This window comes from Monodelphis domestica, chromosome 1, assembly GCF_027887165.1.
Source record: "Monodelphis domestica isolate mMonDom1 chromosome 1, mMonDom1.pri, whole genome shotgun sequence".
Classification (NCBI taxonomy): Eukaryota; Metazoa; Chordata; class Mammalia; order Didelphimorphia; family Didelphidae; genus Monodelphis; species Monodelphis domestica.
In genome coordinates, this window is record NC_077227.1 from 641,198,519 (window position 1) to 641,226,298 (window position 27,780).

At 36.9% G+C, this 27,780-nt stretch overlaps 3 protein-coding genes and 1 long non-coding RNA gene across 14 annotated transcripts in view; 2 read left to right on the forward strand and 2 right to left on the reverse strand.

Moving 5' to 3' along the window:
* The window catches only part of SANBR (SANT and BTB domain regulator of CSR), a 64,720-nt gene extending 59,372 nt beyond the window's left edge, over window positions 1–5,348 (reverse strand). For 2 of the 6 annotated variants that reach the window (XR_008915629.1, XM_007476785.3), the window contains exon 1: window positions 4,739–5,348. The gene's annotated coding sequence lies outside the window, so the exon portion shown is untranslated. Of the gene's footprint in view, window positions 1–4,304; window positions 4,633–4,738 lie in introns of those variants that run through there. The other 4 variants (XM_001382119.4, XM_007476787.3, XM_007476786.3 and 1 more) reach the window with 4 other exon arrangements.
* Window positions 5,283–10,687, forward strand: LOC103097178 (uncharacterized). Its single transcript, XR_008915630.1, has 3 exons — window positions 5,283–5,544; window positions 7,727–7,807; window positions 9,605–10,687. It is a non-coding gene; the product is annotated as an uncharacterized LOC103097178 (long non-coding RNA).
* PEX13 (peroxisomal biogenesis factor 13) lies at window positions 9,086–24,083 on the reverse strand. Of its 4 annotated transcripts, XR_459223.3 has the most exons (6): window positions 23,935–24,083; window positions 20,481–21,175; window positions 18,346–18,471; window positions 14,137–14,238; window positions 10,493–10,590; window positions 9,523–9,740 (listed from the first exon to the last, which is right to left on the reverse strand). XR_459223.3 is itself a non-coding variant. In XM_007476788.2 (5 exons), the coding sequence occupies exons 1-5, from the start codon at window positions 24,081–24,083 to the stop codon at window positions 9,676–9,678; spliced, it is 1,137 nt and encodes a 378-aa protein (XP_007476850.1). In that variant the 3' UTR covers window positions 9,086–9,675. The 4 variants fall into 4 exon arrangements, 3 of the variants coding, with proteins under 3 accessions (XP_007476850.1, XP_007476851.1, XP_001375047.2); XM_007476788.2 differs by lacking the exon at window positions 10,493–10,590 and having other exon boundaries at window positions 9,086–9,740; XM_007476789.2 differs by lacking the exon at window positions 9,523–9,740 and having other exon boundaries at window positions 9,743–10,590.
* A 776-nt stretch (window positions 24,084–24,859) lies between these two features.
* PUS10 (pseudouridine synthase 10) overlaps window positions 24,860–27,780 on the forward strand; it is a 129,128-nt gene continuing 126,207 nt past the window's right edge. For 2 of the 3 annotated variants that reach the window (XM_001375026.4, XM_007476791.3), the window contains exon 1: window positions 24,860–24,996. The gene's annotated coding sequence lies outside the window, so the exon portion shown is untranslated. Of the gene's footprint in view, window positions 25,027–27,780 lie in introns of all 3 variants that reach the window. The other variant, XM_007476792.3, reaches the window with a different exon arrangement.

Consider the following 27,780-nt stretch of genomic DNA (forward strand, 5'->3'; position numbering starts at 1 on the left):
CAATTGAGGCTTCATGTCATATCCTAAGAATCATCATGGATGTCCTACCCCCCTTCTCCCAAGAATACCAATAAATAAACATTTATTAAGTGTCTACTTAATAAATATCCTCATCCTCCTTTGATCTCTTTGGAGTATATGTCTAATGGTGATACTATTGGGTCTAAGGGGATACACAATTTGCTAACATTTGGGACACAGCTCTACCAACATTACTGTCTATAAGCCCCTTAAATTGACAGTAATTTTCCATTTTTATCCATTTTTACAGTCTAATTGGTGTAAAGTAGAACCATATAGTTGCTTTAATTTTGCACTACTTTAATATTTAGTTATTTGAAAAAATGTTTCCATTTGTCTATAAATACCTTGGATTCTTGAAAACTACCAGTTTATATCTTGTTTATATATTTATCAATTGGAAAATGACTTTAACTCATAAATCTGAAAATAATTTCCTAATAGAAATCTGTATATGACAAAAATAGTTACACAAATGTAATGATACTTAAAATATGTTATAATGCATACATATTTATTAAAATCTACATCCTATATCACTTAATTATTTAAGCTCATATGACTATGGATTTGTAACTGGAAAGTACTCTGGAAGTCAGTATGTTTTACAGATGTGGAAACTGAGATTGTGCATAAGATACAACAGGTGGCAAGTAGAAGAGTCAATTCAATTTTAGATTCTCAAAATACAATTTAAACTACCATGTAACTTCTTATAGCCATTAAAAAAAGACAAGCCAGACAACTATCTAGTACTAAATTTGAATCTGATGAAATAGTAACAACAAAAACCATAAGCAGTCTACTCAGACAGTATTCAAAAATCTGGTGATAGGACAAAGCTTCTCTCAAAACATGAAGGTGGGAGAGGTTAGGAGATAGCTTCCTGGTCATTTAAAAGCATAAAATGTCCTAGCTGTTTAGAGTCTAGGCCTCTCAGACTTCGTAAGTCTGAGGCAGGTAGGTGGCAAAGTACATAGAGAGAGCACTGGGTCTCACGTTAAGAAGACTTAATAAGTTCAAATGCAGGCTCAGATGCAAAATGTGACCTTAACTTGTCTGTCCCATTTTCCTCATCTGCAAAATGGGATAATAGTACTTCTGGGGGTTGTTGTGAAGATCAAATGAGATAACTATAAAGCACTAAGCATGATGCCTGGCACATAATATAAATGCTTATTTTCTTACTTCTTTCTTGGTGCCTAAGACTATTAAATTACCAACCCTAATGACCGAATGACCAGATGGATCTCCAGATGGATGAACAGAGGGGAGATTTGTCCAGAAAAGCTAAGTGCTACTATATCCTTGCTGTTTTAGGGCAAAGTAAACCTCTTTTGTTAAATGTTCAATGACTGCAAATTTCATCTTAACATGGAAACTGAGAGAATGCTGGTGTTAAAGTTCTTCAATTTAAAGGTCAATAAGAATGCACTTAGTTATAACAAACAACTGTGAAGATTAAATTTAACTCTTCCCTGATTATAACAATGAAAATACTTAACTCTCCCCTGATTGTGAAGATTAAACTGTAACCCCTGTCTATTTTTAGAACATGGTACTTAAAAGTTGAGTATGAAGATCTGCCCATTTTAGATTTAATCACTAAAGGTGTAAACACCCCATTCACATTTGAGTGGGGGAGGTCTGTGACCCACATGTGCGATAGTGGGTGACAACCAGAATTGACTGCCTTCTAGAGCAGAGCGACAACTATAATTAGTAGATGTAGAATTAGGGGAAGGCACAGGAAGTGATGCAAGAGAAAATGTCTTTAAAAGGAGCTATTACTTCTTGTGAGAATTCAATAGTTCATGCTTTCGAGTTGAGGCTGGTGAAGAGGTTGTTGACTGAATGTGAGATCCTGTTTTTATGGTGAGGCTATTTTAAATCTCTTCCTTTGAACTGACATGTGGTGAGTGAAAAGCTGACTCTTAACTGCTGGATTTTTCTTAAAAAAAAAAAAAAAATCTTCAGGAGAGACCTACTCTTGACAGACACTTCCCAGGTCCTTAGCTTTGCTGAAGCCTGCTGAAACTAATTAATTCTCCACGCCTGGAAGGGCCAGGAGTAAATTACTTAGTGCTCAGGCTAGATATCTTACCTTATGTTCTCTCTGATTTCTTGCTTCACTCTTTCTACATTTTGTAAATAAATTCTCTTTGGAATTAATTAAATAATTGAGTCCAACCCTTTGAAAATTAACCCCTTTTCCCCTTTATACAACTAATGAACAAGCAAGGATCAGAACTAGAAAAAAACAGTAACTAAAATGTACTCTTTCATGTTCCTACATAAAAATATAAAAGAAAAAGCAAGGACTTCCTATATCAGGAAATCGCAGGCCTAATTTCCATGCCTATTAAGTCATAACTTCTTAATAATGATAAATGTGTTGCATTGGTAATTTCCAAATAAATGAGATTAAAAAATGTAAAGCCTCTGTGATTCAAGCAATCTAAAATCCAAACATTTCAAACTTTATCCTATTATCAACTGGGGTTATTTTGTAAAGAATTATTCTTCCAATCCTAAATTGCCCAATAACATCAAGTCAGTTTAAAGTAAACAAAGAGCATGAATTTATTATGCATCTATGTGCCAGGTTCCCAGACTATAAGGATACAAATATAATTAAACAGTTCCTACTTTTAAGTACCTTACATTCTAAGAGTTTATACATAAATATGTACAAAGTAAATATATAGAGAACATAACAAATAAAGACAAAGTAGTTTAATAAAAAGCAGTTTGAGAGGTAGAGCACTAGCAATTGAGGGGATGAAGAAAGGTTTCACATAGAATACAAACTGTTTAGTGTATAACTATGTAATTGTCTTTTATATATAGTATGTAATTAAAAATATTTTAAACCAAATCCATATTACTTTTGGGCATTTGGAAACAAATAAACATGACAGTCTCAATAAAGTGAACACTACACCTACAGAATGCCTTGGCTATAGCGCCATCTTTCCAAGAATACAACTGTTTCCCCACTTAGCTCTAATTTTGGCTCAAAGAGGCTGGTAGTATCCAAAAAGGAAGCAGGAGACTGTAGTTTGATAGGATTCATCTCCAGTCTAGAAACTCTGACAACTAAGGTTCTTTTTTGGCCCTAATGCAAGTTTAGGGTGAGAGTCTCAATCAAAATTCACTTGGGCTGCTAGAGATTCACAAGAGAAGAAAGGATCCTTTGGGACCAGACCATATGCAAAAACCAGATGGACACTTTTGCCAAAGCGATGGAGGGGTGTGTGAGGGGTGAGAGTGGAAAAGGATCAGGCCATATTCTCATGAGTGTGATCACTGACCACTGTCAGATTTAGAAGATTTCAGGGATAGGGGCTGGACCTGTGATTTAATTGACACAGAGAACTTACAGAGAAAGATTCTCCTTCTCCTAATGTAGGTTACCTTTCTCTGCAACTTATATATAGTCTTATAGAGAGTTGCCTAAAATACTGAGAAATTAATTTGCAGCTGGGTAGTGCAGTGGATCGATAGGCAGGCCTAGAGAAGAGAGGTTCTAGATTCAAATTTGACCTCAGACACTTCCTAGATGTATGACCCTGGGCAAGTCACTTAATCTCCACAGCCTAGTCCTTATCATTCTTCTGCCTTGGACACAGTATAGATTCTAAGAGGGAAGGTAAGGATTTAGAAAAAAAAATTATTTTGTCCAGAATGACAAAGTCAGTACTCAGGACTTCCTTTTGAGGCTAAGCTTGAGTAATATCCAAGGGCACATTGGAGAATATCTTGTGATCATTCTTGTTTGCTCCTCATAAAAAAAAAAAAACAAACAAAAAAACTCAGTCTTTTATCTCCTTTTATCTCTATCTGAGCAAAATATATGGTGATACAAATATTGTCGAATGGTTTGCTGTTTTTTTTTTTTACAGGAAAACCTGCAATACACTCAAAGCTTTTAAAAATTAGCTCATGGGACATTCAAAAAGTAACATGTTACTCTATATATGCATCTGGTTTTAGGAAATACAGGTTTATTTAAATTTTCCTTAGATTATACTGTACATGGAAAGATAACCAACTTTGATTCTTTTACAACTAAAATATTCAATAATACCCTCTTCAGGGGATTTTGTTCGGTTGTACAAAGAGACACTACGATGTGTACTACTGAATGAAAGACTAAAAGAAAAAAAATCCAGCACACTCTCAAACAGAAAGAAATTGCAAAAATAAAAGGACCTAAGTCACCAGAATGGCCCAAAGTCCCCAAGGGGTTCTGGAGCTCGAAAGGAATTTCGGGGACATACCGGAGAGCACGGCCCTAGCCTGCCCGGGGTGAAGCAGGGTCTCGGTCCCAATGCCCTAGAGGTCGATGGGCCCAGTCCAGTCCCCAAAGTGAGGGTGTCCCAGGGTTCGTCCCCGGCCTCCCAGCTCCGCGGGCTGACAACTCATCTTTTTTCTAGGTCGGGGGCGTGGTAGGTGCCTTTCTGGGAACACAACGGCATTCTCACTATCCTTTCCCCCCGGGGTTTGGTAAAGTCACATCAAAACCCAGGATGCCGCTCCTGCCCAAGACAGGCAGACGCCCGGCTGGCCTCGACACCGACTTCTTAAACCCTCCTCCAGTCCCCCCAACCCCCACAGAAGGCGGCTCGCGCATCCAAGGGCATCACCCCCAGGGCCGAGGGCGGGGTCGTGGACAAAAGGGGCAGCCACTTCGGGGGGCGCAAGGGCCGGTTACCTCGGACGCCGGCTAGCCGTTCCGAGCAGGCAGCGGCGAAGACGAAGGCGAAGGGCGTTCCTCAGCCGGGGGTTAGCGTCCTCGGTCAGGCCCCGTGGCCCGGCGCCCGGCGAGAGGAGAGCGGAGTCGAGCGAGGCGCAGCGTGTGGAGGAAGGACCCGGATTCCTTAAACCTTGAATGGGGGTCGAGGGGCGGGAAGACACCCGGAATGCAGAGACGCGCACGGCCTCGCCGCCCTCGGGGCCTGCCAGCCCCTGCCGACTCTCTCACTCACCTGCCCAGGGTCGGCCTCGACGCCGCGCCTCCGTCACCTGCTGCGGCCGGGACGCCCCGCACACGCGCCATGAAGCTGTCGGCCCCCTCAACCCGCAGCTAGCAGAGACCCTCGCCCAAAACAGAAGCCGGCGGCTGTCCTGACTGGAAGAGAGCGGGGAGAAGGTGGGACCGAAGAACTAGGCCGAACAGAGCCTCGCCAATCGCAGGCAAGAAGAGCAACAGGCGGACCAATAGGCGAGGCGCTCCTCTGAGGGAGGGCGAAAGGGAGGGAGTGGGACGCGTAGTGTCAGTGCAGCGGCCTAGCCTTTCCCCACCCCTGCTTTTTCCCTCCCTCTCCTCCTCCCCTCCCCCTCCCGTCCACGCCCCGGCTTGTCGCAGTGCAGCGTCCCCCCCCCCCCAGCCCTCCCAGCGTCTCGTCTCCTAGCAACCAACTCCAACCACAGGGGGCCTGGGTAACTAGCCCCAGGCCCAGAAAAAAAGGGGAAGCAGTTGGGGGATTAGAGATGAAAAATTAAGAATACAAAGTTAAGGTAGTCTGGAAAGTCATATGATAAACTGAAATTTAGGTTGCTGTAAAAGTAATGACATTTTCATTATGCTTAAGTGAGCAAGAAGTCACCTTTTCCCCCTGATTTGAGAGGCATCATTATATTTGATCTCAAATTCTTTTCTTAACTTGTGTAAAACTATCACCTGAACTTCCTTAGTTAAAATTTGTTTTTAAATCTCTGACATCTAGGACAATATCTGGCAGTTTACTAAATGATCACTGAATATGTAAAAAGGAGTGTGATGTTGCGCTCTTTAAGGCACCTTCTAAATCTAAAATCCATTTATGAGATTTATTGATCTTAAGCATTGTCCTCTTCTAAACAATTTTTAAAAATGCAATTACTCTTTGAAGTCATAACAAAGGATCTAGTCTTCCTACCCCAATAATCTACCTTAAGGTAAATTATCAGATGGTTTTCTTCTCTAGCAGGATCCTAAGAAGAAACAACTGAGAGTTAAGGGATAAGAGATAGAGAATAGTAACAGTAGATGACAGTAGGTACTTTAGATAGTAGAAGGCAGTGGTATACAAAACTGGGTAGTTTCTGGTTCTTGCCTTTATAAAAAGTACTGTGGCTATACATAGCACATGTACTGTATGGTTAGAGAGCCAGAGAAATCTCTCTTCTCGGTGTGCTTCTAAATATGTTGTAACATTCAGTTGTTTTTTTAAATAGAGCTATAACTAGATCTGGACTTGATGAGACATCTCATCTAACTGCCGATGAGGAAGATGAGGAAATTGTGACCTAGGGAGATGTCTTCTGTGTTTTCCAATAGCGCTTGGTAAATAGATTGTTCCCATAGAAATTTTCCTCTTTAAAAAGTTTAGGTTTTCAGTTTTTTACTCAGGAATTTAATCTAGGTCCTGTTATCCTGTTAAATAACTCTGAGTTATTTAATATCACATTAAAAGAACAATGTCCCTAATAAAAGGTACTGAAGAAAATAAATACTATGATGAATATTTTACAAATACAAACTTTCTTAAGAATTTCAAAATCTTATTTTAAAAGTAAAGTGAGATCTAGGTAATATTATTCTGCTTTCTTAGTGAAGTGAAAAACTGGAAGGAATACCTTATGAGTTAACGGCCATGAGAAAGGGCTTCCTATTTACAACTTCTGGATATTCAAGAGTTTAATATTTTTTTTCAGTATCATTTGAAAATGGTATTAGGCTAACCCAAAGGGAATATAATAAAGTGATTTAAGTTCCCTTCCTTTAATACAGCATTCTGGATCCCTCTTTGGCCTTGTTTCTTTTAGGCCTTTTCCTAGGTGCTTGAAGTTTTGTTCCCTCAGTGTCTTAAGAGCAGCATTAACCACACCTTATGTCTGTAGCCCAGAAAAACATTAGCTATCCTTTTACCATGCTGTAAAAAGAATCATGGCAACATTGCTACAAAGGCCAAACCAAGAATGCCAAAAACATGGGCCTTCACTTGACTTTGAAAAATAACTTGTACAATGTTCAAGAATTTTTCAAGGAAAGAGAACCTTTCTTTGTAAAAGAATTGTTGGTGGAGAAAAAAATTGATTTAGTTTATTGGTTAATTTTATTCTGGATTTTTGTTGTTTGGTTGTGACCCAATTTGGGGTTTTCTTGGCAAAGATACTGGAGTGGTTTGCCATTTCCTTTTCCAGCTCATTTTATGAATGAGGAAACTAAGACAAACAGTGTTAAGTGATTTACCTAGGGACACATAGCTAGTGTCTGAGGCCAGATTTGAACTTAGGAAGATGTCTTCCGGACTCCATGCCTGACACTCTAACCACTGCACCACCTAGCTGCCCTATTCTGTATGTTTAGCCTAAAACACAATGTAAGCATAGCCTTCATCACACCATTTGTTTCCTTACTCAAAAACTATCAGTGGCTCCCTAGTGCTAATAAAGTAAAGTTCAGATTCTTTCATAGTTCAACCTTAACTGTAGATAACATTATAGCTTACTTTGAAATTTGAACTCTTTACTTCCAGCCAAGGATAGTGTCCCCCAAGTATCATCTTCCTATTCTTACAGTTTTACTCCTACAATGTCCTCTGTGTACCTGGAATCTTCTCACCCCTTTTTTCATTATTTAAGTCAGGCTTATCTTCCAGGACCTTAATTAAGTCGCACTTGCTTTGTGAAACTTTTCTTACCCATTCTATCTTAGTGATTTCTGCCTCCCAATTTCAAGAACACTTGACCATTTCTGAAGCTGATATGATACCTCAGAGCAGAGATGCTATAGTGGGTGAGTATAAATCATTCTATGTAAACTTGTTAACTGTCAGAAAGAAGAGATGCCAATGTCAGGATCCAAGTGGTGCCCTGGTAAAACAGGCCAACTCCTAACCCTGCATCTCAGTTCTCCATGGAAATGCTGGTTTCTAATTTCATGTATTTATAGAGAATGGCTCTTCCTGCTGGCCAGATGATACCCCCACCCTGCCCCACTTTTGCAGCACAATACCTTTCTTTGCCTTATACTCAGTCCTTATACCTGAAAAGGAAGAGAGAGCATACCTGCACTTTATCCACAATGATTCACTGCATCATCTCAGACACTTTCTAGCTATGTGACCCCCATTGCCTAGCCCTTACCACTTCTGCCTTGGAACCAATACCTAGTACTGATTCTAAGACTGAAGGTAAGGGTTTAAAAAAAAAAGTTGATTGTTTTCACATGTAAATAGAAAGGCCAACTACAGTAAAGTCCTATTTACCTAGAATGTCTGGATAATCTGGTGAATTATTTTGGTTAACAGAATAAACACACGCACATGCATTGAATTATCAACTTATTAAAAAGAATGCATTAGAGCACAAAATGTATTAAAACTATTCTGATTATCTTTCCTTGATACTTGATAACAAATGAAGACATTTTTCCTGCCTTAAAACAGGATTATAAACACCCATTATGATCACATAGCACCATAAAAGTTACAGAAGATTATATGCTGACCCTGGAAGTTGTCTTATAAATTTTTGTTTAAAAGAACAGATCCTTGCTATTGAATTGTTTGTCTTGTAAAAGTGACATTACAGAAAAAAAATTCAGTTACTTCAAATTTCTCAGTTGATCATTTAGTTCTAAAAAACATTTAGGTCTAAAAAAAAGTGAAGTAACTTGTCAGAAGGCATGGATTAAATTTGAGGAAGTAAAAAAAAATCAATGTAGTAAAAGGCTAGATATCCAACATAAATTTTTTTTTGAACCGTAAAATTTCATATAATTAGCTACTTGAAAATCTTGGGAATGATTCATGTTTCATATATACGTGAATTGTTTGTTTAGATAACTTGCAGACTTTTCCCTAAATGCTGGGGTGGAGGGAAGTGGCCCAACCTTATAAATTCCAAAATCTCTGTTAGAACTTTATAGAGCTACAGAATCTGATGCTAGCTAGAAAAACTAAATCTGGATAATAGGTTAAAGAATACAAGAATATAACATTTTTACTGTGTACTCAGCTTCAATAACTTAGAATTGTATTGGCGGGGGGACTTAAATGAAGCAAACATCTGGTTAACCAATTATGTAAACATTTTATTTTGCTTTACTTCTTTACCTAGATGTCTATTAATATCCATTAGCATACCATAATATGCAGCAAAACATTATAGAAGAGTGAAAAGCTAATAACTATACCACTTAAATTGGCCTAGGAAAATAAAACATATTTTCCTTGTATTTGTGAATGAAGAACTAATGATTCATTGTACATTCACAATGAAGGTCAAGTGCTATTTTTTCCTTTGTAAGGAACTTCATGACATAAAAGAGAAAATTTCAAAAAGACATTTGTGCAAAGCAATCTGTTTAAGAAAATGGCATGTTTAGCAACTGTCAATAAGATTAGAAGGGTGGACAAATATTAAAATGGGAATTAAAATACAAAACAGATCTCAATAAGAGATTATCTTAAGTTTTAGATTTTTGCCCAACTAAATGAGTAATCTGGCTTATGTAAAGGACTTTGCTTTATTTTAAGGGATATGAAAATAGGAAAAGAAACCATGAAAAAAATTCAAACTTTTTTTTTAGTACAGGGTCACTTACAGAAGGAAAGAAGTAATCTGAATAAATCGAAGAGCTTGAACTGAAGAATTCATGGGTCAATTTATGTTGGGTATTGTTGAGACACAAGAGTCATAAAAAGATGGTACATAGAACACATTGCCTGAGAGAGAGAAAAAAATCAATGTTTACTTCTAAAGAAGAGCTTAATTTTTCAATTTTGTATCCATAAAACTCTTATTGCTGTCTCAATATAAAAATTTCAAATTTAAACTAGTTCATACATAGAGCTATGGAAGCTCCCAAAATTAAAGGGAAAAAACACTTCATATCTCTTAATTCTCAGAATGATTCATTTCTGTACTAGGCAAGGATATTCATTTTCAGGTTCCTTAATATAAACAATATCTTTAGCTAGAAACGGTCCTAAGAAATAATTACTGTGTATGTTTCGATTTTTCCCTTCAAATTTTGAGTCCTTTGCCTCTTGACATATACCTCCCCCAATCCCCTTCACTTCCACAGAAAATTCCCTCATGGCTTCAAAATTTCTAGAAATTTTATATTTCTCTTCACACTCAACAATCCTTTTCTTCCAACTGGCATTAAGGTACAGGTAAAGTACTTGTAAAATTCCTGTTAATGAAATTTCCGTTAAGATATGTTACCATAATATAATTTCATTCATTCAAATTTAATGCCATTAAACTAAATCATTCAAGTTTACTTATATTACAAAAATGAAACTCTAACATATTCAACTATAATTGAATAAAATTTAAAAATAGAAAAGTAATTGAATACAACTCTTCTAGTAAGTTTAAAATAGTCTTTTTACATAAGTTTAAAATTAATGAGATTTAAGGAAATATTCAAGAAATTGAAAAAAAAAATGCAGAATTTGAAAAAAATTACTTTTAGTACATGTATATTCCATGATTTAACCACCCGAAAAACAGATCAATTCATCCTTCTGTTTTAGATAAATCGGCACAAAATTGTACATGAGAGACCTTTTGGGGAAGAAAAAAAAGATAAGTTTAATTTCTTTCTTCTGGATGAACATAAAAATCTCACCATGCTTTTTGTAATAAATGAATTGTTCTATTATTTGGCATAAGTTTTTTTTCCCTTCATGTTGTGCAGAATTATATGCCATGATTATATGTACCATGTAAACTATGTCATAATTAATGAAAAAGTTTTTGAGGATAAAAAAGCATTCTACCTATACATGACATTACAATTACCAATGGCCACATTTGAACTTTATAGCAGAGGTTCTTAATCGTTTTTATGTCATGGACTGCAAAGGTATTCTGGTGACATCTATGGTTTGTTACCTACATTCAAAATTGAAGGAAATGTTAATTTCAGTTAGTGGTTAGGGAAAATAAAGATAAATTTCCCTCTCACCCCAAGTTAATGGACTCTGAAATCTATCCATACACCACAGAGGGGTTCATGGACCCAAGGTTAAGAACCTCTGTTCTACAAAAACTTTAATCAAAAATTTAACATTATAAATTTTTTAATGTTTCCCCCAATCTCCCCCATTCTTCTAGTTTAATATTTATATAGCATTCTAATAAATGTACTATCTGCTGTCAAAATCATGGCTGTGTTTCAAAATAGTTGCTATATCACACTTTTCAAATCATTTTCATAAACACACAATCTTATTCAATCCTCACAACAACCCTGTGAGATAGGTAGAGCAAGTATTTCTCCCACTTTTACAGGTGAGACAAATGGTTAAGTGACTTGCCCAAAGATACATGAATAGTTATGGTACTAGGTCCAGGTTTTATGACATGAGAAAAATTAACTTAATAAACAAAACACTTCTAATATTAATTTCTGAATTGAAAAACAAAATATCAGGTCACCTGCAGAAAATTATCAGTGAAGTTTTAATTTATTTTTATTTATACAGTACATGTGATTTCACAATCATTTAAAAAATAAAATATATTTTAACTGTATCCATTTTCTGTCTTTTTTTTCATTAAGAAAACACAAGACAAAGTATAATTTTATTCAAGTTAATATAGTTATGACACAGTGATAGACTAAATCAAATACCTAAAAAGGAAACAGTAAATGACTAACAAACTACAGTATCCTTACTTTGTTTTCTTTAAGTTGATAGGTCAAAGAATACAGTCAGAAAAACTGAGAATGCTAAATGTCTGCTTATTGATAATGTGAGGATATTATTTTACTTGAAAATGTTATGGTTAATAGTTTCTTTAAAATATTCACTCCTTAATTGAATAATTGAAAAAGAAAAAAAAAACTGGGGACCTGAACAGCAAATAAATTTAGCCCTATCTGAAAAATTATATTATTAATGGTCATGATAACAGAAAGTTCAAAGATTTTCTTTGCTCATCAAAATTCTTAATTTCCTTTCTGGTTTTCCAGTAAAATAGGGATTCCCATACAAACATACACTCACCAGTCAGATAATTTATAGCAACCTACCATACTAAAAAACATCAAGGACATAAGAACTACCTCAATGGAAGATAAAGTTATATTTATCTACTTTTATTTACTTTGTGCGCTGGTATTTCTCCATTCTTAATAGCAAGCACAATCCCTAGCCTAGAAATTATATTTCTGTCAGATTTAATGGGGTCACCACCAAGTTTCTGGGCTTTGTACTTCCATTGTACTCCCATTCAATTTGGCTGTTCCAACACCGAATTAAATAACCTACTTTAGAATGAATTTTGGTATGAGATTTAGAAATTCCATGAATTGGATCCCAGCAATTACATTTAAGAATGAACCACAAAAACTTAAAAAGTCAATAATGATAAATAACATTTAAAGACTTCTTCATCTATCTTGGCTGAATCTCTAAGTAACATATCAAGGAAGTTTATCTACACCTTTTTCTCTCTCAAACATTTTAAAATTCTAAGATGTTTCATTTTTCTCATAAGATAGGAGTATTCATTTAAATAATGTTTATTTTAAAAACAAATTTCAGAGATGTCCATAAGTAAATTTCTTTTCATTTAGGCTACTCATGTTGTAGAGTCTATTATAAAATTACTCATTTACTGAATATAAAGTTTAAGAGAAGAAATGTAAAAGCATACTAATTCATAATTTTAAATAATTCAGTTTTAGACATCATCTGAAAGCACTCTTTTGAGCTTAGTGTTAAAGAAAATTATTTTTAGCAATCATTGTCATCATGGTTTACAAGAATCTCCAGATTTTGCTAGAAGATTAAGCACCCTGAATTTTAGTGCATTTGAAAGTATTTAAAGAACTCAAAGTAGGTTACTTAATAGAATGGCAATATAGTATTTTGTGGTCTACTTTGCTTTGTTAGCTGAAAATCCTAAGTCTAAACGAAACAACCTATGGCAATTTAAATATCTTTGCAGGATTATCTGCTTGTGAAATTAAAAAAAATCAATCATATTAAGATAGAAATAGGGTTTTAATGAAAAAGTTATTAATAATATCAGCATTTAAAGAACTAAATGAATCATTTTACTCAGTCTGAAAGAGCTTTTATGTTCAGGCTTTCTTGGGAAAAGTACCTCTACTGCATGCTGATTCTTCATAAAAAGTGGTCATGTTTTTAAGAACTCAAAAGATGTAGGATTCTCACTACAAAGAAATAGAGAAATTCTGGAGTTTTAAAAAAATGCAGAGGTGAAATTTAGGTGCTTTGTATGGTCTTTAAAATTATCCTAGGAAGTAGTTTTATTCACAATTTTTCTAGTGAACTTTTCAAGATATTTATAAAAAAAAAAAGGACAAATGGGAAATTATCCAGAAAAGGTTGAAAAATATAATCAAAAGCTCAAGATGCAGACCTGGGCTGCAATAAGGTCAAATAATTTTTATTATTCAGTAGTTATTACTTACAGGACACCTCTCTGGCTACCTGCCCTTAAACCACTTTGAGTCCTTATAATCCTTAAAAAACAACAAATTGTTTTTTTGCCTAGTTCTCACATTTTTATATTATCTCCTAATTTCTGAGGATTCTGAGACAATCTGTTTAGAAGTTTTAATCAAGTTTTACATTCCAATAAATAATACATTCTATAGCTCATCAAAATAACTCTTTCAAAAAACAACGGGGCATTTGATGAGAACAACCAGTCTTAATTCAGGACCTAGAAAACTTTCTACTCCAGGATCTTGTAGAATGCAACCAGGTCACGTTCTGAACCAGTTTACTAAAGTACAACTTAAATATTTTCTAGCAGCAAAACTCCTAGAATAGCCAAAATAAATGTTTGTATTAGATTGTGGGCTATTTCTTTTAAAGAAATATCAAAAACTTATTTTTGAAAACAGTTCAATTGTAAGTAAATATGTAGGATATCAAAGATCTTGTTTATCCCCACTTTTGCTAGTGGATTCAGATGTAACTGGAACCTTATTATTTTCAACAAAAACAGATTCAAAGGCAGCTTCCTGCTCCTCCAATGTGTCAGCAGCAGTAGTTCCATTAATTAATGCTGGGTTGGTAAAAGCTCGTTGCTGCTCGGTAATCTTATTCAATTCCACTGTTTTCCTACCTCTTCTTTTACCAAGAATTTTGACATAATTAGCTGGCACAAGTCCTGTTGTTTGACCATCAATGCTAGCAAGAAGCCAGCCACGGACTTTGGGCTGTTGTTCTGATAGGAGGGAAAAAAAATGTAATTATAAAATACTCTAGACATTAAAACACAGTAGGTAAAATATACTAAAATAGAAACTAAAAATAAAATGCTAAGTAAAATCCAAATTTTAAGTATGTCTTAACAGTCTTCTGTTTACATAATATATTTCAACTATAATTAAAAAAAATTATCAGGAAATTAATTCTTCTCAAATATACAAAACAGTATCCACTGGAATGTTTACATGTTTTCACATTTCAAACTTACAAAACCAAAGACAAAAATCAGTTTTTTCTCCACCTTTCATTTTAATAGGAAAAATAATTCCCTAAAACACAGAAAATAATAAATTAAGTGTTATGTACCCTCTTTGTTCTTTTGGTAAGCTACAAGGAACACATTCTTTTTCATCTGTGATACAGGAATATGCTAAAAAAAATGCTGCTTTGAAATTTTCAAAGGAATGAATATTGGACTAAATTCAAAATGAAAGGAATACTTTAGAGTATTCAAGATTTCTAGCAAAAAGTTCAAAAACTTAAAGGCAACTTATAAAAAAAGTTTTAAATACTCATTTTTGAAAGATTTATTTTCATACTTTAAAGCTCTAATGCCAGTAGACTTAGTTATACATAGCATCTTAAGACAACTGTTAAATCTGTTCAGTTATCTTTCAAAAACATAGCATAGGTAGATATAGGTCATCACAGAAGATGAAGACATCCTTATTTTTCTGGAAAGAATTATTCTAAGAGAACAAAGGAGAAAACTTAAGTGAACTAGTCCCTAGAAATAGGTTTAAAGTCTAAAATGTTCAAATCATTTAAGTATTCATTTATACCTTTTATATGATGGGGGAGAAAACAGAGGAATCAAATTAAAATATTAGATTCCACTTTTATATAAAGATGAGAGGAGTTGCCCATACATGTCAATTGAGAGAATAGGAAAGGAACAAGCATTTTTTATGAGTCTACTATATGCCAGCTCCTACTGAACTAAGTTCTTTTACAAGTACTCCCTCATTTGACCCTCACAATAACTCTCTAAGGTAGGTCCTACTATTATTTCTATTTTACAGTTGAAGAAACTAAGAATGACAGAGGTTAAGTGGCCTGCTCAGGGTCACACAGCTTAGAAGTGCCTGAAGTCACATGTGAACTTCCTGACTCCTGAACTCTAGGGTTCTTATCCACTACACCACCTATCATTTGAAAAAGTCTAGACTGAAAAAGTTAAATGATACTTTCTAAGTTCTACTTTAAATTAAGTACAAGGTGCTTAAAGGAGTAACTTGATAAATATTTCAAACTTAAAAAAGCACAAATAGCTTATTTATCTGGTTTACTCTATTAGCACCAAAAATCCTTAAAATCATTTTTGATAGAACTATTTCTAAAATATATCATGTCCTCCTTTACATTTTGAAACAGTATGTGGAATATAACATTTGACTTTTCCTGGATGATTCCAGATAATTTCATTCGATTTTAAAGAGAGAGTTCAGATTTGTCACTGAATTGAATCAGGGAATTCCTGATTTGGAAACTCAATCCATCAAAGCAAATAGGCAACTCCAAGTCTTAAGGAAGCTGCATGGGCCACTGACAGGTTAAATGACTCATTTCTGTCACAATCAAAGTTACATAGCATATATAAATGAAAGAACTAGATCTACATCCTTCCTCACTCTTAATACCCACCAAATTGTCTTCATCCACATTGTATTATAATACAGAGAAGTCATCAGGGACTACTGTGGTATAAAAGACTATTTGTACCAATAATGACTTTATCATGCTAACTTTATCTTTTGAGTTTTTGTGGTTATTTATATGGGATTGGCAGTTATCTTTCTCTTGTCAAGTGGGAAAAGCATACACCTGTGAGGCAGGAGACTGGGTTCTAGACCCAGTTCTGACACTAACTAGCAAGATGATTTTGGAAGTATCACTGGACCTCTCTGGCTGTTTCTCTTCATTTGTAAAATGAGTTGGATTGTAGAAAGGGGAAAGGAATAAGTATTTGTTAAGTGTCTAGTATGTGCCAGGCACTGTGCTAAGCACTTCACTAATATCTCATTTGATCCTTATAACAACTCTGGGAGTTAAGTGCTTCTCATTATACAGCTGAGGAAATTGGGGCAGAGGTCAAGTGACTTCTCCAAGGTTACACAGCTAGTATCTGATTTGGCCTCAGGTCTTCCTAATTCTAAGACCAGCCTCCTATCCACGGGCCACCCAGATGTCTCAGACTAGATGATAGGTGATTTAAGTTTGCTTCCAGCTTCAATATTCAGGGTCCAAATGACAGCAAAACAATGAGAAAAAGGTGTGGCAGAACAGTGGTCTTGGACTCTTCCTTTCCCCCTCTCCCAGCCCCCTCTCTACCCCTAGACAAAAGCCTATTTGTGTGGAGAGATATTTCCTATGAAGAAAGACAATGAATGGTGAGCTTGGGGACAGACCATTCTTTTACTTTAAGAAGATTACTAGACTCTGACTCTCCTGGGCTTTGCTGTAGAGGATATAGGCAAGGGAGGAGGAAAGAGGCCAGCAGTAAAGGGATAGGATACAAAGATTTCCTTCCCTCAACCAATTATGCCATTTCAAGCTTCATTCTGGACCAGCACAAGTATAAAGTGACAATCAGGAAGGGAGAGTGAGGTGAAGGGAGGAAATACAAGTAATGGGGAGTTCCAGAGACTACTCAACAGGGGAGCCATTCCTAGGTTAGGTCCTATAAGTTGGGCACTCATTTCTCCACTGCTGTCTTGCCCTATCATTTGATCTTTATATGTTAATATTGGCTCATCTTTAGTCTCTTATTTCATTTCGCATAGATAGCTGCAATAGTAAATCTTTTTTTAAAAAAAATCACTCTTTGTACACACCTATTTTCTTGGAAGTGCTATAGACAAACTCCAAAGCTGTTACTTTACTATGTATTTCAATGGAAGAAAAACACTATATAACTTAATAACACCACAAATAAGCAAGTCCATCAGAAGAATTATCTGGCACCTCCAATTAAAGATACCTAGATTAGAAAGGCTAGCTTCAATATTCAGCAAGTGCTAACCCGTTTATTAACTAGTTCAAATTTCTAAATCATTTACACAACAAATCAATGTTGTTGTTGTTCAGTTGTTTCAGTCCTGTATGACATTTTATGACCCCATTTGGGAATTTCTTAGCAAAGATACTGCAGTGATTTGCCATTTCTTTCTCCAGTTCATTTTACAGAAGAGGAAACTGAATTAAATGACTTGCTCAGGGACACAGCTAGTTAAATGTCTGAGGCTGGATTGAACTCAGGTCTTCCTGACTCCAGTTATGGCACTTTATCCACTGTGCTGCCCAGCTGCCCAACCAATAAATGTATTTCACATTAATAGGCCAGTTCATGTAAAAATTGGCTAAAAACTTTAAAGAGCCAGTGTTTTCTTTAAGAAAATGACAGACATATTTTTAAAATGATAAATACAAAAATTATCTCAATATTGCTATCCAAATTGAGTCTTCACAAAAATTCCTATTACTGTGACTACAGAGGAATAAGAATGAAAAGAATTTTACCAACAGTTATTAAAACAGCAATTTTAAAGAAATGAGTTCTCAGTTAATTTGCTAGGTCACTGAAAATTGGAAAAAAAGAAATTCTCAAAATATTTGGGCATAGCTCCTGGTCTATGAGCACAAAGTTTTTGATATAAATTCAATACCATTACCAAATAAAAGCAACATATTTTTATGAGGAAGAGTAATATTCCTAAAGGAGACCTAAATAACTAGCAGATAATTATACACGCATTACTCTTCAAAGAGATGGTTTGCTTCCAATTTGGAATTCACATATTTTAAATTCCCTAAAAGAGGTACTATATAAACCCAAAATGTTTCCTTTTTTTGTTTTTATCTTTATTGGACAAAATCCTGAAGGTTTTGAAAGGCTTTAAACATATGAGATACAACCATATAATAAAGAATTAGCATGGTGTGCGAGATCCTTAGAGGCAATTAGGAGTACTTAAAATTCACAAATAAAAAACTTCACAAAGAAGAAAACACAGAATTACACATTAAATTTTACCAATATTCTTGAAATATTGAAGCATATTACCTTTGGGTGCCAAGTTTAGCATATCACCAGCCCGGAAAGAAATTTCTTCTTCAGATACAGCAGCAAAATCATATTCTGCTCTAGCTACAACATGGTCATCCTCACCACTCGCCCAATTGGTAGTAGCTATATTCCAAATTTTGAATTAGATTAAGTTAATGAAAAATAAAATGCCAGCAGGAAAAATAACATTTCACTAGATTTAATTTTAAAATGCTAAAATATCTTATTTTCTCAGAGAACCAGGAAAAAAAAATGTTCTGCGCTATCAATATTGAATTCTTCTCAGTCTACTTCAAACTTTTCCAACTGTTCAGTCCCCATTCACCTTCTATTTTTGGCATCACAGTGACTCCTACTTCACTGAAAATTGAGATCAAACAAGCGAATTCCCTAATTTTCCTTCTCTTTACCTATGTATGTCTTTCCATTCATATCCTCTCTCCTTCTAGTCTCAAAGGAAGTTACTTCTATTGTTTTGGCTAACCCTTCTACTAGTAAGTACTTTTGATCTCATCTGTCCCAAATCCCTCCCCAAGACTTTGCCCCATCAATTTCCCCCTTTATACTTAACATCTTCAATTTCCTGAGGCTCCTTCCTATTCCTACATGCACATTCTTCTCTTATCTCTTGTTTGTTTACACTCACAGATTTATCTATGAATTTTAGATAGGTGACTCTGAAATCTACATGTTCACACCTGATCTCAAGTTTCTGCTTATTGGATATCTCCATTTTAATGTTCTGTTTAATACTTCAAATTTAAGCCTACAACCAAGGCTACCATATTCTCCCCTAAATTAGTTCTTTCTCTTAAATGGCACCACCATTATTCTAGATCCTGGACTCAAAATCTTAGAACTTCTTACCTCTTTCCTCTTTATCACCCCACACATCTAAATAAGTCACTAAAACCCTACTTGACTCTCAATGCTACAACTTAACAAAATAATGGACTATGTGTAACAAGGCACTTTGAAACATCTTTTCCATCAGACTCCTCCTTTCTATTTCCACATTGCTTAAGCACCTTTGACCTGAACTCTAGTACTAATCTCTTAACTGGTATTCTTCCACTTTCTACTCCATAATTCATATTGCACACTTTTGCTAGATCAATCTAGATAAAACACAGCTTATATGTTATACTGCTATGCTCAAAAATTTTCAGTGACATACCACTATGTGCAAAGCTTAAAATCCTTAGCTTAAGGAGAAAGTATGGTGCATTAGAAGACCTAGGGGCCTTGGATTCAAATTCCTCCTCTAACATTTACTAACTTTGCACTCATGAGAAAGTGATTTAGTCACTCAAGAGTCCATTTGCTCATCTATACAAATAGAGTATGTAATAATTACTTTTCAAGGACCATGTAAAGATCAAATGAGAAGTAAATAAAGTACTTTGTAAACCTTAAAACAGGATGCATTAGCTTATCAGCATGTATTTAAATCACTTCTCATTCCATTATTTTCCTAATTACAACCAAAATACATAATTTTCTGAAACCCTTGAAAATTTAACACATTTGCTTTTTTAATTTTAATCCTGATCTGTATGACTCACTCCTGGGTGAGACAATTCCTTTTACCTACACAGACTGGCAAATAGTCTTTTAGACTAGAAGCAGTCCTGGATCCTGGAACTTTCTGAAATTACCTTCAAAAATCTGATTCATTTTTTGGAACTAGCTTAAACATTACTCCTTTAAGCATTCCCTCAACAGCTCTGTCAGAAATTATGATTCTCTACTTTGAATTCCTTCAGTACTTTGTACTATAACACTTAACATAGTCTACCTTATATTGACAAGGTAGTTGAAAGGCAAGGAAAAGTGTTTTTTTGTTTTTTTTAAATCTGGCTATCATCAAGCAAAGTGCCCTTGCATAATGTAGGTTTGCAATGAATATTTGTTTAGGTTAATCAATGACTAAATCAACAAATCTTTTCCTAATCATTCTTTTTCCATGTAAAATATCGCTGACTCAAAAATATATCTAAAGGATGGAAAACAGATATACTATTTTTATAATCTGGTAATAAGCCTCGTTCATTAAAAACTTGAGGTGGCTATGTTACTTCATTCCTTTATAACAGAAATATGATTATTTGTAACCTTACAAATGTCCTTACCTGTTATTTCCTCACTGTGAGTGGATAGCAGTTTCCAGATGAGATAAGGACCCCCAAGGATAACAGCAAAGAACAAGAATATTGGCCAAGATTTTGCAGAGTTAGCCGCTCTGTCTTCTGGGCCGAGGCAAGCCACAGTACCTTCACTTTCTGCCCATAAATCCTCATTCTCAGAGCCCCTTCTTAAGCCCATCATCTGCTGTAATCGTCTATACAGATACCGTATAGTCCTAACTAACGCAAAAGCTGAAAACACTTTTGTGAAATGTATTTTCAATCGAGAAAAATGATTGGCTACATCCAAAACAGCTCTGAAACTGTTATAGACAGCTGAAAAAGTGGCATCCATCATCATACTGACTGAAGCAAATGCATGCACAATACTTTCAATGGACTGAAATGCACCTCTGCTGCTTTCTTCAGCTTGTTGCACAAATCTGCTAGGAGGAAGATCATCCATACGGAACCGGTTATACCCTAACCCACCATATCCATAACTGTAAGGATTGTAGCTTCCATAAAAGGAATTTCCATATGCACCATAAGCAGAAGAAAAGGAAGTATAAGCAGGTCTGAAAGTGTTCAGATTGCTGTTTCCTGTCTGCTGAGATGGTCTTGGAAGAATTGGTGGGGGTACTCTTGTAAGCGTTGGTTGCCCAGACCTTGTCAATAAAGTAGGACCCAAATCAGCAGATCTAAAAAAAAGAAAATTTCAGAGATTCAGAATCCATATCCATTACAAAGATAGTCATTCAAACACTAGTTCAATGCATTAGTTACTTAGTAAGTTCCTAATATGCACTTAAATTGAGCTAGATACCCATAGGGAATACAAAATTACTACACTTTTATTTATTTCCAGCTGCACAGGCACTTTCTTCATTCCTTCATAGGTCTTTTTGAGTTGCTTTGTATTAGGTGCCTTTTGGTTAAAGTTCCAGGAAAAGAACCTACCCCCTAAGATAGGCTAGTTTTGAGATGAGATACAATATATCATGGGGTCTATGCTTAAAAAATTAAAAAATTTCCTGCTTACTTCATAAACTTGTGAAGATCAAATGAGATTCATTCATTCATTGAAAGTATTATATATAGACACTGTTAGGCACTAAAGGAGATACAAAGTTGATATAAAACAATATCTGCCACCACTGCAAAAAAGAATTGTAAACTGCAAAGTCCTATTTAAATGTATTATAAAATGTAAAGTTCTACTCAAACATAAGGCATATAATTATGGTGAAGAATATAGTTCCTTTCCTCTAATACTTGACAATCAAACTGGGGACACAAGATACAGAGATTAATGAAAATATAAGATGGCATGTGATTAAATGCCTATGTGAATGATATAGACAATAAATGCATAGGGAATTCTGAAAAGAAGTGTAAAAGCTTCAACATAGGCTTTAGCTAGAATCATCTTCCTTATGTATAAATCTGATGTCACTCTTCCCTGCAAAAAATTTTAGGGCCTCCTTAGGACCTAGTCAAAAAGTTCATACTCTGGCAGGAAAAGTCCTGTACAAACAACATGATGTTCTTCCACTCCTATCTCATATTCTAATCTTCTATATCCCCTACAGGGTAGCTAAACTCCTCTATTCTACACATACCACATAATCTAGTCTTCTTTCCAGCTTCTGTTCCTATGCCTAGAACTCTTTCTCCCTCTTTTTACATATTGTATTCTTACCATACTGTAGTACTGTGCATCATATGTGATATTGCATATTATAGATATGCCTGTGCAATATCCTTTTACTAATCTGTAACTTCCATGAAGGTAAAGGCTGTGGTTTATCTAAAATTTCTATTTTTCCTGTATTTAGCATAGTGTTCTGCCTACAAAATAGGATGACACAGCTAGGAAATGTTTTGAGGCCACATTTGAATCTAGGACCTACCATCTCTAGGCATGGCTCTCAATCCACTGAGCCACCTAGCTGCCCCTTCATCTACTATTATGAATAATGAGAGTGTGCCCAGAAGATAGCTACTTTTATTATGTGAAAAATCCTGAATCTTACTTTCATGTGCTTCGGAGCTTGTTGTGCACTTAGAGATGCTATTCAGCAGGAATACATTCTAGTGTAGCTTTTTTCAAAGACTGAGCAAAATTTAATGTTTTGACTCCATCTCAGCACTGAACAAAGAATAATCATCAGGAGATAAGACTGGCGACAGTAGAGGAGAAAAAGCTCCAAAATGACTCTTCTAAAATACAATACTAAATATTAACTGAATTTGGCAGGACAAGAACAAAATCATTCCAATACACATTTACTAAGGCCTCCAGTAGTTAAATGTTTTTACCATATACTCAGTGCCCCTAGGAAGTTGGGCCTCTGTTATTACCAAACTGGGGAGGAATCGATTTCAAAGAAATCAGAAGCAAAGCCTTCAAGGCTCTGAAAGGGAAATTTGGGGATTAGTTTCTATTCCTTGAACACTCAGGTTTCAGGAAAAAGGCACCCTATACACACATACATATATACACTGGCCCAATCTTCCTTTAGAAACTTTGGCTCAGAGGTACCGATAGCTTGGCTACTCTCTTCTCTTTCTCTAGGGCAAACTCTCATCATCTTTGGCCCAAACTATTAAGATAGATTGCTGGTGGGTTAGCCTGTCTCAAGTCTCACCCCACTCCCATCCATCCTCCATTCAGCCACTAAAGTCATTTTCCTAAAACTTAACCTATCATCTCACCCTGCTCATTCAATAAACACTAGGTGCTTCTAATAGACCTCTTACCATAATGCAATGTTTGGCATTCAAAGCCCTTCAAAACCTAATCCTCCTCCTAGGGCAACAGTCTCCTTACACCTAACTCCTCAATACGCTGTCTTTGAGCGAGTGACACTGGCCTCTTAGTCGGCTTCAAAAACAAGACGCTCCATCTCTCAGCTCTAGGCATTTTCTCTGGCTGTCCTCTCTCCCTAAACTACTCTGCCTCCTTAGCTCCGATTACTGACTGCCCTGGATTTTTTTTTAAGTGCCAACGAAAATCCCACTTCTATCGGCAACATTCCCTAACCCTTCTTAACTCCAGTACCTTCCCTCTGTTAATTATTTATCCTGCAAATGCCTTTTAAAATTTTTTTCTTTTTTATGCGTAATTGTTCCCCAGCTACCTCCGTTAGACTGTGCGCTCCCCATGAGCAGCCAGGGATACCTTTCTCAGTGTCCCAGCGCTCAGCATACATAGTGGGCGCTTAAGAAACGTTTCTGAATCGGCTGAAATTCAGAAACCCAGCTCGCCCAGACACACTTCCTGGGAAACGCCAGAGCTGGGCCGGGGCCTTTCCCTTCACCCCTAGCCACTACGCGCCCCAGAGGCCTCCGTGCGGAGCGGTCGTGGGGGAGGGGACCGAACCTAACGACTGTAACCGCCGCTCCCCCAGTCTCCTCGGCCTCCCAGATAGCATGAGCCAAAAGGCCCCACACTTACTGGAAGGAGGGACCAGGCCCCGGTCCTGTTCCAGCCCCGGGGATCCTCCGGGTCTCCCAGGGCTTCGGCGGAGGGGGCGGCTGAGACGCCATCTCCTGCGGCTCCGCTCTGCTCCCGCTCGGCTTGGCGGCGGCTCCAGTGGGGGTCATCGGTGCGTCCCGTGCCGGCAGACCCGACGAGAAGAGCGACGAATCATCCACTTACCCAATAACTCCCCGTACCCAGCCCCCTGAAACCCGACTGAGGGTTCGGCTTTCCACGAGCAAGGGCAGGTCTTAAGTCGGGCGGAGGCGCTAATGGATGATACGCAACCACATTCTGTGGAACACAACACGGTCTCCTCACTTTCCTTTCCGGGATAGGAGTTGAAGCTTCCAACGTAGGGGAGGGGCTTATCGATGTTTCCGTGTGCGGCTAAAAAGGCCTTCAGACCGTTGTCTTCTCACCTCTTTAAGACCAAAGTCAATATTCCACTGGGGAGTGATATCTCCACCCCGGAGGGGCGGGGGTCACTGAGATGAGACTAAACCCCTCAAACTCTTATCTTTCCAAATGCGTGCAGCTGGCTGTGGAGACCTCATACAGGACTCTTCCATCCAGGGAAGGGGCAGGGAGTGGGTAAGGACAGGGCCGGAGATGGCGATGAGGAAAAGGCGGTACTTTAATGTTGGGGAGCTTGTTTCCTCAGGGGAAGGGATTGCGCGTAGCACCAGTGTCCCCTCCTTTTTTCGCCCCCATTCCCTAGGAGGGACCGAAGGGGTTAAGCTCGGTCGTGGCTGTCGCTGCCGCAGGAGAGAGAGGATCCAGGGAAAAAGAGTCGGGGGGGAAACCAGGCTGAAAGGACAGAACGGAAGAGAAATTGGCCTTGACGTGCCGCATTTGCTGCGCAGGCGGGGAGAAGGCGTGTGATAGAGACCTGAGGCCAGCGGATAGTCTCCGGAGCCTATATCTGGTTGGAGAGACGCGAGCAAACTTTCCCGGTAGCTGGAGGTGCAGTCGTTAGCTCGCCGCCGGAATCTCCTGATTGACCGAGGAAGTTGTGGCCCTTTCGAGACTCTGAGGGTGAGACTGATCCGTGTGAGGCTGCGTTAGGTATTCCTAGGGGTGGGTAGTATCCCGGGAATGACACATGCTTCCCACCCCCACCCCCTTCTCTTCCTCTTCTGCCCCCTCACCCTTTCACTCCTGCATCTTTCTTTTTCTCTAAAGTGGTTTGTTTTACTGTATAGTATTAGGGGGTGAACGAGGAAGTTCATACCCAAGCCCCACCACTGGACAGAGAGCGAAGGAGAAACTCGGGACTTGCTGAAAGGAAAGCTGTTATGCTATCGGTACCCCGTACACGTGGGAGGTGTGCTGCCAGAGGTCCAGAACTTTGTTCTATTTAAAATACCTCTCATCGCAACCCAAATTATCACAAACAGGAAAAAAAGTACTTTCTTGGGGGAGGGGGGGAAGGTGATGAATTCCTGAGTTTTCAGTCATTTCGTTGTAGCAGACTTTTGAACCCTGGCTAGATTTAGGAGTCAGAAAATTTGGCTTTTTTTTTTTTTAATTAGCCATGAAATTGCAATTTTTGGGGTTGCTTAATAGCCTTGTGATCGGGCAAGTCTTTTCGATCTCCCTGAGTTTCACTTGTTTATCTATAAGATGGGGATCAAGTACTTCTATCCAATTCCGGTGCCTTATATCGGTGGCTTGGAGGTGACACTTGATTTTCAAAGACTATGCCAACGTATCACGTGCTCCAGAGATTCCTATCAATTTGGAAAGGATGCTAGTAGGGGACTAACCTTCCTAAGGTAAAGAACAATCCCTCCTTTAAAAATAAAAGGTACAGGTGGTTTTTGGTAGCTTTAACAATTTCGATCAGTAAGGCAGGTAGAAAATCCATTTCCAGTAGGTGGAAGGAATCTTCCAAAAGATATCATAAGATTTTTTTTTGGAGTTTTGAACAAGAAAATAGGGGTAAATATATTTTCACTGCTTCTCTCACAGAGTCGTTGAAAGTAAAGTGTTGTTTTTCTAATTGTAGTTTCAATGTTCAAAGATTGAGGGTAAAGTGAAGAAAACACATATTTATTTCCACTTTTTAACAATAAATAATTTAATGAATGAATGAACATTTGGTTGCTGGATCAAAACATTGTGTTCTGTTTTTTAAGTGCCTGAGATATTAAAAAATATTCCATACCAACATTGCATATACTGTTAAATTTGGGTGATGGTAATGTTTTGCATAGTTCTGCTCAACTGATTTTTAAATCTTTATTTTTTTATTACAAGAAGTAAGTAGGGGAGGAATATATTAGGGAAATGATGGCATTAGAAAAAATGATATCAATAAAAATTAAGCATTACAATTTTTACCCCTAGAATATTTATAAAGTTTGTTAGCAAGTTGGTTTTACCCCCAGAATATTTAGAAGTCTGTTAGCATTATACAGTAAAGAGGGTTGAATGATCCTTTTTGGTTTTTATGAAGCATTTCAGGGTTTTAATATACCACCTATATCTTGAATTTACATCACATCCTTATTCTAAAAAGGTCAAGATGGGTACAAAAGATGTCAGTCTTTGAAACTAAGAAAAAGACCATAAAAGAGAGGAATAAAGGAGAATTAGCAGCAACAATTTATTAACTAGTTAGAATCCTTGGAGAAAATATCCTTATAATGTATAGCCCTTTCTGCTTTTTGCATAATTTAGTTGTAATTTGTGGTGGAGTTGGCTGTTAGCACAGTGCAATTGTGAACTAAGTAAATACTTTGTCAGTGGTCTTAAGGACTAGAATTAGTGAAGATGATCAGGTAATACAGAAGTTTGTATTTGGTTTTGGATTACTGTTTGATCTGGACACTTAGATGACTATATTCATATACTTACATAATTTTCCAATTCCAAGGGAAGGGAGCCTCAGAATCCACTTGTACATAATTCAAAATTGACAGCATGCATATTTATAAAATGAAAATAATAGTGATTTTACTTTACATTTTTAGCATTTTATTATTTAAAAAGTTATACTTTTAATGTTCCTAGTAATACATGTCTGGGACTTAGGACTCTTTTTCAAAAAATGATTTATTAGGTACCTATTTGCAAAACTTCTAGGAATATAAAGACAAAAATAAAATAATTCTTAACCCTCTAAGACCTTACACTCTATAAAACATGCTCCCCAATCTAACAGACATTGCTCAGCTATCTCTTATTTAGAACTTGCTATATTCTTGGCACCATGCCAAGCACTTTACCATAATTATCTTCTTTGAAATTGTCACAAGTCTGGGAGGAAGGTGCTCTATTATTATTCCCAGTTTGCAAATGAGGAAACTGGGTAAATACCTGACTTGCCCAATATCACACAGCTTAGAAGTTTGTGAGGCTGGACTTCAATTTGGGTCTTTTTGACCCTAGGTCTAGCACTCTATTACACTATAACACTTAAATTAGCACAGTGCCTGGCACCTACTGGCTACTTAACAAATGCTATTTGATTCACATTAAATCCCTGCTATGTGCAAGGTTCATGAAATACATTCAGAACAACAAACAGTTCCTACCTTTATGCTAAAGGAAAGCATTATGTATCTAGATAAATATATATGGGATAATCAGGAGGAAGAAAACACCTTACAGAAGCCAGCAATTAGTAAAGGCTTTCCAGTGGAGGTTGCAAATACACTAAGGCAGGGGTACCCAAACTTTTTACACAAGGGGCCAGATCACTGTCCCACAGACAGCTGGAGGGCCAGACTATTAAAAAAACAAACAACTGAATAAATCTGTATACCGCTGTCTGGTATAGCAGAGGCTACCTAGCTGGCTGTGATCGGCCTGTCA